A 17361-nucleotide genomic window follows, 5' to 3' on the forward strand; every position below is an offset into this window, starting at 1 on the left:
TGTGTGTGTGTGTATGTGTGCACAGAAGGATGTAGTATATTGGATGAGAACTCTTTGAAAGGGAAACGTACTCCAACAGTGTTAATCTGCTCTGTATCTGTATTCTGCTGTCATGCTCTTCGCTCTCATCCTCTCCTCTCATTACCTCTGTTAATCTGTCTCTACTCAACCCATCGTACACCCTCCCTCTCCTCTCTCCTGTTCTTTTTTCTCTCTCACAGACATCCCAGACACTTTCATTTCCATTTCACACACAGTGATTTTTATCTTTTTTCTTTATCGCTTTTCATCATATTTTGGGGAGACATTTGTCTGGAGTGTTTTTTTGTTTTTTTTTACTGTGGCCCACCATCAGGAAGAGATGATTCATGCTTCCACGATAGATGCTACTTACTTGTATTTGTTGTGCGTCATCAAACTTTGGTGTACGGGGGGTCACTAAGGTCTGTGTTTAGACTATTTCTGCAGTAAACTGGCTAAATGTGAAAATGCACATGTGTTTCCACTCTAGGGGTTTAGGGTTGTTGTGTCTGACAAGTCTTAAAATCATTGTTCTCCAGAACCTCAGTTTTCATTGTCCACTCAACAATGAGATGCCAGTGTTTTTGAATTTATCCACTTCAGGGACTTGGTTTTTGAGTCTGAACAATGCTGACTCAGGGTTGACAGAGGTCCCAAACAGAGAGAAAGATGCATTTTAAAATTAATTTCTCTCCTGATACCGATTCCAATACCTTAAGTCGGGTTATCTCCCACAATTACTGATCCTATAGCAGTATTTTATATAATTTTTCCAAATGTAAAATCTGTTTGTGAATGTAACTGGTCATGAATGCATAGTCTTCAAGATCCAATTAGTAATGTCACCACATAAACTACAGGTATATACACATATAATTGAAACACTTGAGTTGTAAAAGGACAATCAGGATGTGTTTCTCAAAATGTAATCATTTATAACATGGTTTCAGTCTCAAACATCACTGCTGTAAACAAACATTTACCAATGTCAGATTAAATTTTATAAGACTTTATTGTTGTTGCTTACTGTTAATCCATGTGTTAAAAGTTGAACTATGACTTCAGTTCTCCTCACTTTTCTTTATGCTTTGTGTGCAAAACTTTCAAACAGGATAAAACCAATTTTGGGAGAGCATTTTCTATAATGGCATTGGTTGACAACAGCCAAGAGTCGGCTTGTTGTTAGGAGATGCACTGATCAACTGGTGCACTACTGACTGGAGCATGTTATGATACTGAGTGACCTATGAGCATTGATACAAAATATTCAGCAAGCCCAACTGTCTGTCCCTTACAAATGCAACCTTTGGGAGTTTGTATTCCAGCTTGCAAACATTAGCACCAATTCCCTCTAGACTACCATGGAGTATATTTACATAAAGAACCACTGTCACTGCAGAAAAATAAATGAAAATTAAATATGAATGAAAGTTTTTACCAAATGATATACTGATCTCCTTGCAAAAACAAATGTTCAGTTTGACTTTAAAACAAACTGTCAATCAGTTTGGGAGAGATAGCAGTTTCCCCACATGTGGTTATGTTTGGGAAAAAACGTTTGTATCTTTTGTATTTTGAATTGTGCCATAGTCGTTTATGTATACGAGTATCCTCTGAGCTGTTTTTGTAAAGTGGTGTTATTGGTGTAAGAGATGCTTAAAAACATCAGTGTTAACAAGTGGGTGTACTCCTTCTAACTGTTATCATCTAGCACTCTGCAGATCCATTTATAGAATATATTTTTGGGCCTAACTAAACAAGATATACCATATCCGATTTCTCACATAGTTCAGCCTACACAGGACATTATGAAAGGAGTCTTTTATTAGCACATTGCCATGAAGTTAGCAGTGAACACACACCCAGAAGCTATTAACTTCGTCAAGCTCTATTCATGAGCGAGTCCTCCCTTGAAACATCTCCCCTAAATGTCTTTCTGTCCTCAGAGAGGCCACCATTTCTACATCCATCTGTGGATACGCTGCCTCAGCATAGACACACACAAACACACACACACATCCATCTTTAAACATGCTGCATCAGCATGGATACATGACACAACAACATCAGAGCCAAAATACATACAAGGGTATTCAGGAATAGCCTCTCGCCACATGCAATCATCTCTCTTTCACCTTTTGGCACCCTTTGTCCTTTCACTTTTAATCGTCCACTTACCAAACCATTAATGTTGCCTCAAACTACAACTCTTTTCATGCACATTTCTCTCCATGAGTTCTCTAGCATAATGTATGCGTGCCTCTGCATGTGTTTTCGTACGAGGCTGGAGGGCCCCGGACGTTTAGGCAGTCTGAAGGTAATATCAGCATCTCTGCGTGCTGAGTCGTGATGTCCCATTGCTATTGCTGCTCCTGCTGCTACTGCTGTTGTGAACAGAATATGTAATCAGTTATGGCCTGATCCATCCCTGTTAGTCTGTCTCGCCCCCTCCCCACCCTACCCCCCCGTCTTTCTCCAAGTACACCAATCACTTTGCCTCCTCCTCCTTCTCTCCCTCCCGCTACCCACTTTTTTTCTTCTTCTTGCGACTGCTTTTAAAGCACCACCACGTGTAATTCTTTGAGGGTGATGCGGTAAAACAAACATTTAAATCAGACTGCGGACAAGTAAGGTGTATGGGGGTGGAGGGAGAAGTAGAAGGAGAGTGGCAGCAACAGAACATTAATTCAATCCAGGACAGCGAGTCGCCTGCCAACTTCTCCCTCTCTTTTGCCGTTTGGCAGTGCTGTAAGTCTGTCTACCCCCTGTCTATCCTTTTCTCCATCTCCTCTTCCCCCTATCTGTCACTGACCCTCTGCTCTTCATCTGATCTCAGGAGTTGGGGCGCTACGTAGTTCTTATGCACTTCTGAAGCATAATCCTTCACTTTCAACCCAGAACACATAAACACACACACATTGACACAAACAGCAAACAAGCACTTACTCTCTACTGCAGTCACCCACACACACCGTGAAACACGCAAGCACTGATCCCAGTAAAGCAGAGAAAGTCCTGTCAAATCATGAGCATTCACCTCAGGTAGGTAATCACGTCAGAGTGGCTTCGGTGCCTGGTTAATGGTATTGCCGGCTGCAACAGACAGGAAGTTGGAGCCTGGGCCAGTCTCTCACTGCTGCGTTATTGGACATTTCGAATTGATTATGTATGCATGTGCCGTTATGGAAGCCATTGCACAATACAATAGCTCTCGAATCCCGACGTAATGGAATAAAGAAATTAAAATGAGACAAAAGAGAGTTTGGGTGATCTAAGTGAAAACAAAGTTCAGATGTATGATCATTTTGGATTAAACATAGGCCTACTGTATGTGTCAGGTTAAATTAGCAACTTTATGAGTTATTATCTAGTTGTTAACCCTGTGAGAAACAGGTGACCAGTTTAGCTCTAGCCTTTGAGTAAAATGTAATGTCTCTATGATTACAGTTTTAGCCGCGCTAGCAGCACAGCTCAGATGTTTCTCCACTCTAGTCCAGACTGCAATAAGTATTGCATAAAAAAAACTATTGTATGACTTCTATCAGGACATTCTGTACACACATTCATGGTCCCCAGATGATGAATCCTACTGACCTTGGTGATCCCCTGATTTTTAATCATATGTGGTTTTGAGAGAAATGTGTGAAATCCAACATAATGGATTGCCTTCGTGTCCCCACAGGATGAATTGTAGTAACTTTGGTGACCCATTAACTTTTCATGTACCACCATAAGGTCAAAAAAAAAAAAAAAGTCCAGTAGGTTGGTTAATGACCAAGTACCAAGACATTCCTATCGACCTCAGTTGTACTTTGTGTTAGTATGCTAACACACTATACTGAGATGGTGAACATGGTAAACATACCTGCTAAATAACAGCATGTTAGCATTCTCATTGTGCACATATTAGTTTGCTGGTGATAACAGTAAGTAATGCCTCATAGAGCCATAGAGTGTCTGTAGATCTTAAAGACCAGAAAGCTTTTTTTTTTTTGGTCCTAAACTCTTAATATGCTTGCAGATATATAAGCCCAGCTTGATTAATGCAGCTAATACAACTAAAACATTTTAATATTTCCTCCAGATGCATGCATATTTCATATTATAAACAGAATTTGATTGTAGATTTGTAATGTGTTTAAGCGTTGCAAACATTTCTTTCTGCCAAACGACCTCCGTTCCCAAGGGAGTGCAGTAAACAAGGCTCAACTGAGTATGACTTCTGTCTCTGCGTCTGTCATTAGCATGTTTGTTGTTTTATTTTTTTTCCCCGCAGTTATAAACATGCATTCATGAATTTACTCATTGCCCCCATCACTCACTCCTTTAATTAGAAAATAATCAGAGTTGGATGAGAGGTTCATTAAATCTCATCCTTGAGAGCCATCAGCCACAAACACAGGAGTGGGAGATTTATCACTCTTATGAAAAGAACTCAGATACCTCCTCTTGCTTTGTTTTCTCTGCTGAGAGACAGAACATTGGTTAGGAGGACAGCATCAACAGACTTAGACAGGAATGAACAAGTGATGAAGTTAACGAAAGAAAGGTTTCTAATGGACAGGAGCAATAAGGTTCGAGAGTGGGAGGGGAAGTACAGAAAGCAAGGGAGTGGAGAAAGGACAACAGAAAAGAGAGAGAGATCATTAGAGAAGCGCTAATTAACAGAAACCACACTGTTTAGCAGCACTTTGTCTCCATGCAATATTGATCCTTCATGACCATTATGGAGCGGATGTTTTTCGCTGCTTTCTGCGTGGGTTTTCTCTTTCCCTCTTTCTTTCTACAAAAGTTATTACATCAACCCAGGAATCACCCGAACTCGACCTGTGAAATCCTCCTCCACTCTGAAACATGCAAGTCATGCAAGTCTGCAGCCAAAACAAGAATAGCTGTGAAACTACCCAAGAAGCCTATTTAGTTGCGGAAATGCCTGCATCTGTAATTGCAGCATTATGGCATTAAATATGAGGCAAAGAATGTGATTCCTGCAGAGACAGACAGACAGACAGACGGACAGAGAGACAAGAGGGTGGTGTCAACAAGCAGATTAAAGCCGGAGAGGAAAAGTGACCGTGCAGCGATGAAATGGAGTGAAAAAGAGAGAAAGGGCTGATGGATGGGTTCATAGACATTAAATGGTGTAACATGGACAGTGATGGACAGATGGAGAGGAAAGAACAGCAGAGAGATGGTGTGTGGATGGAGGGAAAGTAATAACAGAAGAGGAGAGCGTGGAAGTGAACGGCAGTCGTGTCAGTCGCCTGTTCAGTGCGTGCAAGATTGAAGAATATCTGTAATATCACTTTATTGTTATGGTGCATGTTGCAGGGCTTGCTGTTGGACATTGTGATTCTTCAAAAGGCTTTAACGGGATTACAGCGGTATCAGGCTCAGCCATCAGAGAGAGATACAGCAGCTGTGTTGTGTTGGGTGTGCCGACAGCACGCTGTCTGTCACCGTCTCTCGCTGCAGCTTTCCTGCTGATATTTGAAGTCTAGACTGGACTACATATCACAAAATATGTGATCTAAATGACATGGAGATTACAGTCTGATCCTCAGTGTTCATGCAAAACAAATAATTCAAGCTTCAGTGTAAATTCAATCTGTTTTGATTTTTTTGATTTTTATCTGACCTGTTTGCCTTTTTAATTCAATTTTGGCTCCTTTGATATACAGCACTACTTTTGTGACGACATACTAAACGTGGCAGTGGCATCTCTGACAACGGATGAGTCCATTGTGAGAGAGGGTTAGGGAAGGTGATCACCCTGCCTACTGTTACCCCGCTCTTTGCTGAAGTGGTACAAGCCGACTTTGATCAATGTGGATCGATGTGGATGAGTGTGCAGCCGGAAGGCTCTACGTGGAGAAGGAAGGGGTGATGGCCCTCTGCTCTGTCACGCAGTGTGTGTGTGTGTGTGTGTCTGAGTGTGTGTGGGAGGGAATTAAGACACACTGTGTCATGCTTTTCTACATGATGTATCGCACTAACAAAATATATCCTTAACCTACAAATGACTGTCTCGGTCTATGTTTCTATTCTTCCCGTCTCTGTTGTGTGTCTTTATGGGAACAGGGCACGGTTCCTGCTGATTGGTCTTTTGCAGTGGTGAAGCTAAGGTCCTGAGGGAAAAAAAAGTTATTTAACTAAGCTCAGGTAATTATTTGTATGGAAACTGTGTTACTTCAGCACCAATTAATTAAAAGATCTTACATAAAATTTTGAAATACAAATCTTTATCATCCATTTCTTTTCTATTGTCTCTGCTCTGGCAAAAGTCGTGGCTAGAGGCGTTATGTTTTCGGGTTGTCCATCTATTTGTCTGTACACACTTACGTATGTACATCTGTATGTCCCATTCTCATGAACACGATATCTCAGAAGGGCGGGTCCCTCTCCCAGGACGGACAGACGTGCAGTAGATGTTGCATGTACAGCATAAGCCAACATTACGGTTACATTACATCACAATGATAAAATTACAGATAGATTATAAATAAATATAAATAATGGATCTGGGAGGACGATGAGCAACCACAGGTGTCACCAAACAGAGCTTCAGTGCCGCATGACCTCCACTCCACCATCGAGTCCTGGAAACTACAAAGCATCATTCACACAGATAGTAAAAAAACACACAGAGGGAGAAAGAGACAAAGACAACATGCATGACAACCTGGATGCAAATTGACTGGTTGGTGGAGGCATACAACCGCAAGGGGGTATTCTAGTCTTTCTTCTTTTTCTCTCTTTATCAGAACTCATCACGAATACCTACGTCTTCAGTTTGAGGATTTTCCAGCTCTGCAGTTGTTTGTGTCACAAAGGATTACACGCTGTTGCTCTGCATTACTGTTATTTCCCTTTTGTATTTAGCTTTGACGGCTAGTCTTTAAAAAGCGATGTTGTGCCTATGGAGAAAATTTTGGCCATTTGCCTTGTGCGCGTATGTGTGTGTGCCTTGAGCATGTCTGTGCCTCGCTGTGTGTGTGTGTGTGTGTGTGTGTGTGTGTGTGCTTGCGGGTGGTATCATCACTTTATGGAGTAATGAATGCTAATCCTCTCTTATCTGCTTTAACCTCAAGGCAATGACACTAGCTGCTGATGCCAGCACAGTGACACCCTTCGTTGGAGGAGAATAGGAGAGTGTGTGTGTGTGTGTGCATGCGTGTGTGCGTGCGTGTGTGTGTGTGTGTGCAGACGTGTACCACATTTGGATGCAAAAAAAAAGGATGGCTCTACTGGCGTCTGACAACTTTCTCTCAGTTTTTCTCACTCTGTTAGTTGGTTTCAGGGTGTGGTCTTGTGATTATCTGCCACGTCCCCCATGACTCATCAGAAGTAGAATAGAATAGAACATTCCAGCCCTCTGACTCCACCGCATCTGATCCCAACTCGTTTCATCAGATGCGCAGAGAAAAAGATATTGTCATTTGATACTAAATCCCTCTTCAGATCATTATACAAAGAGAGACATTAACGATTTCTGTGCATTCATGCGTCTACGTTTGTTGTTTGTGTCCACTCACACAGTTTTCACAGGCAGCCCGCCCTTTTGTTTTCACTTTAGTGCCACTTACCGTAGCTGCTAAAGATCACAGCACAAACCAAAGGCAGCTGCCAGCGAGCATCTTTTTTTCATTCACAAGGACAACTTCATCTTCTCCCTTTCTTTTCTTCACTCTCGGATTTTCTGTTTTCTGATACAAGCAAACAATAATAACAAAAAATGTATTGACGAACCCTTAATGACAACGGCTATTAGGCAATGTAAGGAGAAAGTGAAAATAGGGGATGATCCATATATGAAAAAAGGAGGGAGGTTTAGATGTAAAAAAAAAGAAAAGAAAAAAAAGAGGTCTATTCCCAGCAGCCAATGAGGCCTATATATCTGCAGAATGAGTGTTACAAAGATGGGCAGAAAATAATTAGGCCTAAAAGCTGTTGAATCCTATGTGCCTGTTCACCAGTCTTCCATTAAGACTGTTTTAATGGGTCTGCTCTCTTCCTGCCTCCTTGGCACAGAGAATGGAAGATAAAACTGAATTAGACTCAACTTTAGAGATTGTGAATAGAGAATGCTTAGGCTGAGTCTGAAGGAAAGATGAAGGCAAAAAGAAAAAGAGATGAACAGATAGAGCATGGAGGAAGAGGGTTAATTGAAAGAGAAATAGAGAAGAAGGGCCAGATCTCAAGGGCTCTGGGGTGGCCTTTCTCTCATCATTGTCTGTGTATATATGTGTGTGTGCATGCATACATGTGTGGTGGTGAATGTGTGTGTTTGTCTGTCTGAGGGGAAATAGTGTTGTAGACCTAATGAGAACAAAGCTAATTAGAGACTTTGCCTTGCACGATTCTACAGTGACGTTCCCACAGGAGCCAGGACAACACTTGCCACCTATACTGCACCCTCCAGAGAGAGCGAGAGACACTGTTCAGAGTTTTTAATTTTAACTATTTTAATCCTCCTTGTCAAACACCTTTTACGAGCCTGGGCTATGGGACTGCAGCCAGGTCAGTGAGCAAAGATGAAAAGGAGGTCCTGCTGCTGGCTTGGTGACTTTGACATTCTATTTAATCCTTTAACTCCTCTCCAAATCTATATTTTCAAATGCTAATAATGCTGACTTTTCTGACCATGGGGATCTTTTGCGCTTTCACAGCAGTCACCAACAGATGGGTATGACTACTTTGGTCTACCCCAAGAGGGTCTAACGATCTAAGATATACAGGCCTACATTTTGTGGCCCAGTCCCAGTGGCTGCCCCTATGTTTGCCTGAAGTCCTCAGTGGCTTGGGGCTGCCACACTGTAAAATAAAAACTGTACTGGAGACTATTTTAACCTTTTATGCACACTTTTTGTTTTATCTTAATTATTTGCTTAAGGGAATAACCCATAATTCATAGTGTTGACATACATGTTAACATATGGACAGTATGATAGAAAGGTGACCTCCAAATAGTTTGATTTGGTATAACCACGGTTTTGCTTACAATCAAGGAGCGAACAGCAAACTCATTCAAACTCTAATTCATTAAACTACATAGGGAATTTCATTAACACCTTACAGTTCACAGAAATGCCTCAAAGTGCTGTGTCGTTCCTCATATGGTGCATTCATGCAATGTCAGCAGAAAATGAAGAACAGCCAACTTGGAGTGTTATTCAACGCATTATTCCAAAATGGTTCCCCCCACTGTAAGCTTGTACTCATACCATTTAAATAGCCTTACTAAGTTAGCTACTTAAGTTAGCCGTGCTACATATTTGGAGCAATTCGCTAATAGTGAAATCAAATATGGCTCCTTTTAAATGAGCTGAATGGTGTGTATTAGTGTTAATACAGAATCTTATTTAGTGATGATGGGTATGTACTCAGCTACAGCTTTTTTTTTTTACACTTTTTCAATTTCTTTTCAACAAGTGTGAGATACTGTCACTGTCATAAAATGTCAGACTCAGAATTACAACCTGTAGGAGGATGAAATGAACAGTTTTTCTGACTTATAATTACGGTCTTACAAAATTACGGCATTACACCATCCTGCGATCAGAGATTTATTTGGCTTCCTGCTTCATTCTTGGCTCTGGCATTTTTTTTTATTCATCAATCAATGGAATGCAGCTATTTTAACCAGTGAACAACACTTTCAGCCACAAGTTTTATGTTGCTATCAAATTAGCAATGACACATTAAGGCAGACTCAAAAGACTTCTGGGGCAACTATTACTGATGTTTTATACTAAAATTTTAAAAGGGTCAAACTGATGTGAATAAATGTTAGAGATCATTAAATACTGCATTTTTCTTATTTTCCACCATATCTCTGATGACGGATACAATGACAAAGACTGATAACAACTTGTAAACATAAATCGAACAGTTAAAATATTAGTTTAACATGGACTACTTGAGCCAGACATTTAAGCCATGTGTAATAGCGGATGACAAAAACGGGAACAGCTCAACTTGACAGTGGCAGAGTGCTGTCAGTAGCCATGACTGCTAATGATTTTGCCCCATCATTAGCTTCCTGTGCTAACGATTTTTGTACCCGCATCCACCCAAAACATGCTAAAACACTGCCACACTAAGTAGTGCTTTTGGGGGCTGTAATTGGTGTTTTGGCTAATTGAGCACTACGGCTAAAAGCTTTCTGCAGACTTGGCGTCATTTGTGACGTAGAGGAGCTTCACTCTCTGGAGCAGTGTTTTTTCTGGGAACTCAGCAGCTGTTTTATTCCATTTATAGTTTCTACTAGCTTTGTTGTGTTACCTCCGTCTATCATTGTCTATTATTCTTCTGTCCACATATCCATCTTTGTCGTCGTCTCAAAGGCTTATCCTTCTGCCCAGTTAAATGAGGTTTTAAGGCCATTAACTGATCCAGGCTATTATACTAATGCACCAGGGGTGTTCCAGATTTGATAAATGATTGTAAAGAGATAATGAGACTTCTATAGACATCTAGTATTAGCAGTGGCAGTAAGAGAGATGAAGAAAGAGAAGAAGAACGCAATGTTTTTTCTCTGTTGACTTTAAAGAAAAAAAAACATGTTTGTCTTGAGGTTTACTTCCTAATATGTGGCATAATAGGTCAGTGGTTTGCAGCTGGAGTGTATTGCTTAATAAGTGTCCCGTATTAATGTGTGTGTGTGTGTGTGTGTTATTGGCCTGTCTGGCAGCACTCTCAGTCCTCAGACAGGCCGTTCTTTGTGCTGTGTCTGATGTCATAATTTGTCTGACGTACGCTTGCCAACAGGAACCTTTGGTCAAGAAAAGCACTTGTCCGTGTCTGTGTGTGTGTGTGAGCGCATGTGTGCTTGTGTATTCTCCTCACGGGCCTCATCCAGACGGCGCTTTCTTGATTGATGGTTGTCTTTGGGAGGAGGAGGGAGAGGTGGTGCCATTGGGAGAGAATTAATAATGCACAGGGTTTTGGGACGGTGGCCGGCCAGACTTGAGCTCTACAGTTGTCACACCGGTCACGGTGCAGCAGCAGCCACAGTCTGAGGGGAGCTCAGACACAGCGAGAGAGAGACAGAGAATGCGGAAAAGATCAGAGGCTGTCGGATTATGTGTAGTTAAGTTGGAATGAGCCATTCTGGACGGGTAGATTAAAAGATCATTTAGAATCAATGGGTGATTACAGTAGTGAACATGTAGAAGGGCCTGGTAGAAAGCAATGCGCCATTCAACCCTTGAGGATGTAGATGTCTGCCAGCAAAGACACTGCTGAAATCACTCAGACAGACTGCTTTGATTAATATTAATAGGAAAAGCACACTCCACACCTGTCTCTCTCTTTGTCTTTCTCCCTCTTGCTGTTTTCGTGCCTCTCCCTGAGTGTCTACTTTCCTCATCTTCTGTTCTTGTTTTTGTCTCTGTTGCTAGTCCGTGAGTGGAATTCTGCCACAGGTTTTATTCTCTGGGATTCCACAGACACATCCTTCAGAGAGCTGCCAAACTACCACAGGCAACAAATAATACTGACAGTTTGAGGTTTTGATCGTATAGTCCCACAGCGCATGCACACACACACACACACACACACACACATACAGACACACACACACAAACACACACAAATACACACAAACACTTCTTGATCCTAAGTGCTTTGACCCTAAGTTTGGCAAAAATGGTAATAAGCCTCGTACTTCGGATGATTATTAACAGGACTTTCTAAACATTTATTTCACTGTCCTTTAATTTCAAGGACTTGGATCAAACAGATGAAAATATGCCTTGGGAGAAAAGAAGGACAAAGTACATCATGAAAAGGTAGAGAAGAATGAAAATAACTGTGGTCACAAAGAAAATGAGTGACAGAGCAGCAGCAACAGAAGATATCTTTGTGTTTGATATAACAAAGTAATGCTGCTGGATCATGTACAAAGCCAGAAATAAAAAACTTAAATGGTACAGTTTAGAAATGATGTTATGATTTCTGAAAAATAAAGAAAGAGAATAGATCATAGATGAAAAAAGTACAGTTATGTTGTGCAGTTTAGCATCTTGGTGAGAAACATGTTAAGGTTTTCAGCATAAAGATAAAACGTCTTTTGTTTCTTTTGTTTATGGTACTGGCACATCTATATATCTTTATGTTATCTATGATAGAAAAATATAATCTTCTCTTGGCCTTAGTGTACAATTGCAGATTCCCCAAACCGTCTTATCCTTTTCACCACACACTGTTCTGTTAACACATTATGATAATGTAGTCTTGACTTAAAACGTGAAATTTAAATGTGAATATGTAATAAATGTATTGATTAGCCACTCATCTTTTTGAACATTGTGGCTAGACTGTATTCACCAGCTAATCGCTAACTTTTTCCATCAGCTGTTTGGTGCTGGGCAGATACCGTAGAGTGCTTTAGTCTTTTTCACTTTAAACTAGTGCCTGCTGCTACTACTAAACTACTAAACTAACATCTTGATGATAGTGTTGAGAGTAAAGCCGCAGTCCGTAAAACCAAAACAACGAGCTGAAAGGAGCTAAAATGCTCAGTTAAGCTGAGAAAAACTGCAAACTAATATGATAATCCTCTGTGGGTTTATCACGTTGACATACCCCCTTCACACGTATTAATTTGATCTATTGTTGATATAAAGATATTTTTCAAGAGCAGCTTTTAAAAATATGGTGTCTAGAGTGTGGGACTTAAAGGGTTAAAATCCAGTGCCCACTGTCTTGACTTGTTTTTGTGGACGGCCTCATTGATGTAACCTTGTCAAAGAGGATTAGGTGATACTGATTAAAACCATGTTGTTGCTGTGGTCAGAACCAGTCACACGTGTGTCACCTGAAACTGCAGTATAAATGCAGCAGTGGTAATTGAAGTAAGTCAAGGTTAGAACGTGTGTGTGTGTTGTGTGTGTGCATATTTGTTATGGAGGCATCTGGGTATTAATTTTACTTTACTTTACCTGCTGTACTGATTAACAAGCACCAATAACATTCTGCCACCCCAAACTGTTTGTTATGTTATCCTAAAAAGAAATAATAGTGTCTGTGTGTGTGTGTGTGCACCTCACATATGTGCAGGGGCTGAAATATGGCTGAAAGATATCTGGTGTAATGAGGCCAAGGTGATTTATTAGTGCAGAATGCTCCGTTCCCCCAGCACGTACATGCACACACATACACTTAAGAAAGGAACTGTGACAGCTGCTTCACTTTCTTTTAATTGCATGCCAGTTAAAAGCAAGTGAAACTATGCTTTGCCATGACCAAAACCTGGCAAAGGCAAATTGGTTCAGGCTTCAGAATTTATGTTTGGTGGTGAGACTACTGTATGTAGAGGCTGTTTACCAAAACCTTACCCTGACATGTTAAAAGATGCAGCTTTAAATGAAGAAAGAATATAATTTGTTTTGGTGCAAAGGTTTGCTGTGAGACTAGTCTAGACAAACGCCTTCAAGGATGGGAGGGAAACGGGCAAATAAAAGACAAGGAGGAAGATAGAACAATCGAGCGAGTGCGTGAGAGACAGATGCAGGTAGTCTGTTAGCATATTAGCGTCTCAGCGGCGGACAGGCAGACAGGTGAAGACGGAACAGAGTCAACTTGAGTGAGTCTTGCAGTCATACTCTAGCCAGAGGGAGCTCTGCTTTGGATCAAACAGGCTCACCATTAACCTGTACTGACACTGTTTAGACAGTGGGGAAAACAGCAGAGTAAAGAGGCAGGGGAGAAGCCAGGACATTAGCATCTCAGGCAGTGATCGGTGAGGACTTCAGGCTCAAGCAGGGTTGAATTGTTCAGACAACAACAACACAACAACAGATAATTGGGCTATTGAGGAATACAGAGGGACAGGACTATGTCAAGGTGCTGATCTTGTGAGGTTCATTACTACAATAATCATTTTGATTTCACTGTCACCCATTAGGGGCCAAATAATGTGTCTCCAAGGAACAAAGTTATCTAGTAATTTTCTAAACTTATTAATGATCATAGACATCAGACAGTGGTCAAAATCAGACCATGACGTTATTCTGGAGAAACATTTGCAAAGGACATAAACCATCAAAACAACTTATTTGATCCATATAATCGTATATCATAATGCTGTGTTTACTTTCTGTTTCATTTCCCTCCAGCTTTGCTGAAAGTAGAGTTCAAGGCAAGTAATTCCTGTATTCAGTCTGCTGATTTAACTGTTGCTCATTCATTCATTAACTAAATATTCTTTAGTTTGATCACGGTTTAATTGAGCTTTTGAGAACGTCAAAGGTTTTTCAATTGACAGAGATGAAACAATTTCAAATGGCTACTTGTTGCAAATGTCACTTGAAAGCTTATTGAAAAGTTTTGCAGCGGATCATTACTCCCAATATAGCTGAATGTCAGAAAGTGTTTAACTCATTTAAACCTGCAGATCTCTGGCCAAGCTGTAAACACTGACATATTATCAGCCTGTAAGTTGATAGGGTGAACTTGCAAAAAGTTGCTTATTTACACATCGTCCAGACACAGAGAAAAAATGGCATTCATTTGAAGTTGTGGTTCTGGCCACCTGATGAATGTAAATCCAATATTCACCCTCTTTTTACCTCTGTTTTGCTCTCCACTCTCCTTAGAAAAAAGTATCTCGTTTTATCTTCTTCTCATCTTCAGCTGATGAATGCTCCCCTGTTCAACAGCTTGTCGCCAACTTTATCTGTCTACTGTCTGGTGCTGAGCAGGTAGCATACCGAGAGTTTTTAGAGCCTTGTTGCTGAAACCATGACCCAGCTTGTGAGCCATGACAAAAAATGGGAGGTACATGATTTTAAACTGAAAGCTGAACAAGTTTCTCACTGAAAATACAATAACTCAAAAGCATACTGAAATTATTAGGTGTTAAGCCTTGGTATCAGTGTGTCAGCAGATGAATGGGTGGTTGAGTGATGAATGGAGGGTGTAGTGCAGTGTAGAAACTGAAACTACTAATCCAGACTGACACAGTCAGATGTTAAGCACCAAGGGTAGACTGGCCAGGTGCTCCTGCTCACCTGAGACCTCTGAGACCTGCATGGCAACACACACAGACTGTTGTTAATATGAAAGATATTCATTAAAGCTGCCTTAAAGGTAATCATTTCAAACCAATGCAGAGATTTCACTTAAAGAGGGGGGTTAGATAAGCATTGTATAGTCACACACACAGACACACACACACACACAGACAGCAAGAGTTTACATGCTAGAGTTTAGTCACACAGAGGGAATGTGCCTTGAAAATCAAAAGACATTAACCAATTAGCACTGATCAATAGTCACAGCCACACAGGGACGAGACAGTCTAGGAGCACTGTTAATGCATGCCTACAAGCCAATTGGCAGGCTGGAACTATTATTGCTCTCAGCTCTCAGCCAATGAAAATGCCAGAAGAACTCTTGACATTCTGCTGCTCTCCAATGCAAAGTACCTTTCCCGCTGTAGCTAGGCAGATCAGGCTGCACGAGGAAATAAAAGGGAGAGATGGAGAGATAGAATGAGACAAGGAGAGGAAAGAAGGGAGGTGGGAGGGACAGAGGAAGAGTGGGAGAGTATATGTGTTAGGCTGTGAAAGCAGGTGCCATAGTGGGCCTCAGTGGGCAGCAGGTAATCTCACTGAGATAAGCAGTAGCATGACAGCCAACCTTTAATTCCTCATGGGAGGTGGTACTGTGGAGTTGCCGCAGGGCTGGTCTCCCTATCCCCTGGAAATACATTCATATAAAGGAGTAATGTCAGAAGATGGATAGAGGATGCATTTTGATGGTGGGAAGATTGAGGTGAGAGAAGAAGAAAGGGTGAAAGCAACAAAGGCAGAGTGAGTTTCGCTTCTGTTTTGCACATTCTGCACACATATATGACCGTGTTCACATATACACAGATCACAGCAGCACCTCAGCGCCTCAACTGCTCTGTATTCATGATGAGGAGAGCAAAATATCAGCATGGGGCTCGGGATGTATGGGGGATTGAGGAGGAAGGAAGGGAATGAAGGAGAAAAGAGGGAGTAAAAAAAAGAGGAGGAGATATCTAAAATATTACACCTATCAGGGGGAGTGTTCAGTGGAGCAGGCATTATGAGAGTGTAAATTACATTCCCTCCCTCTCCCCTCGGGCTGCCGGCTGCTGGATGAATATAATCACCCAGACACACACTGCACCATCTATAGACACTAGCAGAATATTAGATAGAGCGCCATGATGTGTGTATGTTTATTGTCACAGAAGACTCCAATCATGTATCGATCTGGCATCGGCTCTCTGTCCTGTTCTTTTCTGACATCATGTAAAAATATTGACACAGGGAATTTGTCTCAATTGGGAGGAGATCAATAGTGATTCACTGGGCCTCGTAAAACCTCTGGAATCAAGTGGGACAGCTTCTATGGTGGTAGGGTGGAGGAGAGCGTAGGTCTTTGCAAACTGATATTCTCAAAACAGTTCCTTTTTCCTTTTAATTTCCTGTCTTTATTTTCACTTAACAGCTATATTTGACTCTTTGGAACTTGAGCCTCTTTTCTAACATAATTTGTCTCAAGAGAAGAAAAAAGACCTTTTGAACAAAACAGTGATTTGTTCGATAAATCGACAGGAAAATCATTCATAATCCACGATAATCGTTTAAGAAAGTTGTGAAGAAAAATGTCAAATGTTCCCTAGTTCCAGATTCTTAAATGTAAGGATTTGTGGCTTTTCTTTCATACGTGATAGTAAACTGAATGTCTTTGGTTTCTGGACTGGTGGTCGGACAAAACCATCGATTTAAAGATTGTCACATTGAGCTTTTAGAAAATGACACCAGATGATTAATAGATGAAGCAAAACATAATTGGCAGATTAATGGATAATCGAAAAGTATCCATATTATCATAGGAACAGTGCTTCATTCTCTCTTTTTATTTCGCTCTGTGTATTACAATCTGTTAGCAGAGGCAGATAGACAGCTAATCCTCTTTATCTCTGCTCTTGAAGCTAATTTGTCTTTCAATGGGACCTTGAAAAAATAGGGGAAGGTAGCGAGTGCACAGCTCAGGTTACAAAGGGGGGAAAAGAAAGCAGAACTGATCGGTCTTCTTTATGACAAAAACCCAGTGGCAGGCCCAGATGTCAGGGATGTTAGGTCAGCGCCTGCTAAATGGGAGGGCAGCAACTTGAGTCAAGGCTCATTACTTCTTTACATTAGGCAGCAGTTAAGGGAAACACTATTCTAATCCGCCTCTTTCCATGTCTCTATCCTCCTTATCCCTCCCACTTCTCCTTCCTCTCTCACTCCCTCAGGGCCGCTGTTCCAGGGAGAACTGTAAGTACCTGCATCCTCCTCCCCACCTAAAGACCCAGCT

At 41.1% G+C, this 17361-nt stretch overlaps 1 protein-coding gene across 1 annotated transcript in view; it reads left to right on the forward strand.

Moving 5' to 3' along the window:
- The window catches only part of LOC118341486 (muscleblind-like protein 1), a gene marked incomplete at its 3' end in the record, with an annotated part of 55556 nt that extends 38195 nt beyond the window's left edge, over positions 1–17361 (forward strand). The window contains 1 exon segment of the mRNA XM_035679749.1: positions 17300–17361. Coding sequence (XP_035535642.1) covers positions 17300–17361 — 62 coding nt within the window.

The sequence above is a fragment of the Morone saxatilis genome, unplaced genomic scaffold (genome assembly GCF_004916995.1).
Source record: "Morone saxatilis isolate NCDOM2014 unplaced genomic scaffold, NCSU_SB_2.0 Contig8, whole genome shotgun sequence".
NCBI lineage: Eukaryota > Metazoa > Chordata > Actinopteri > Moronidae > Morone > Morone saxatilis.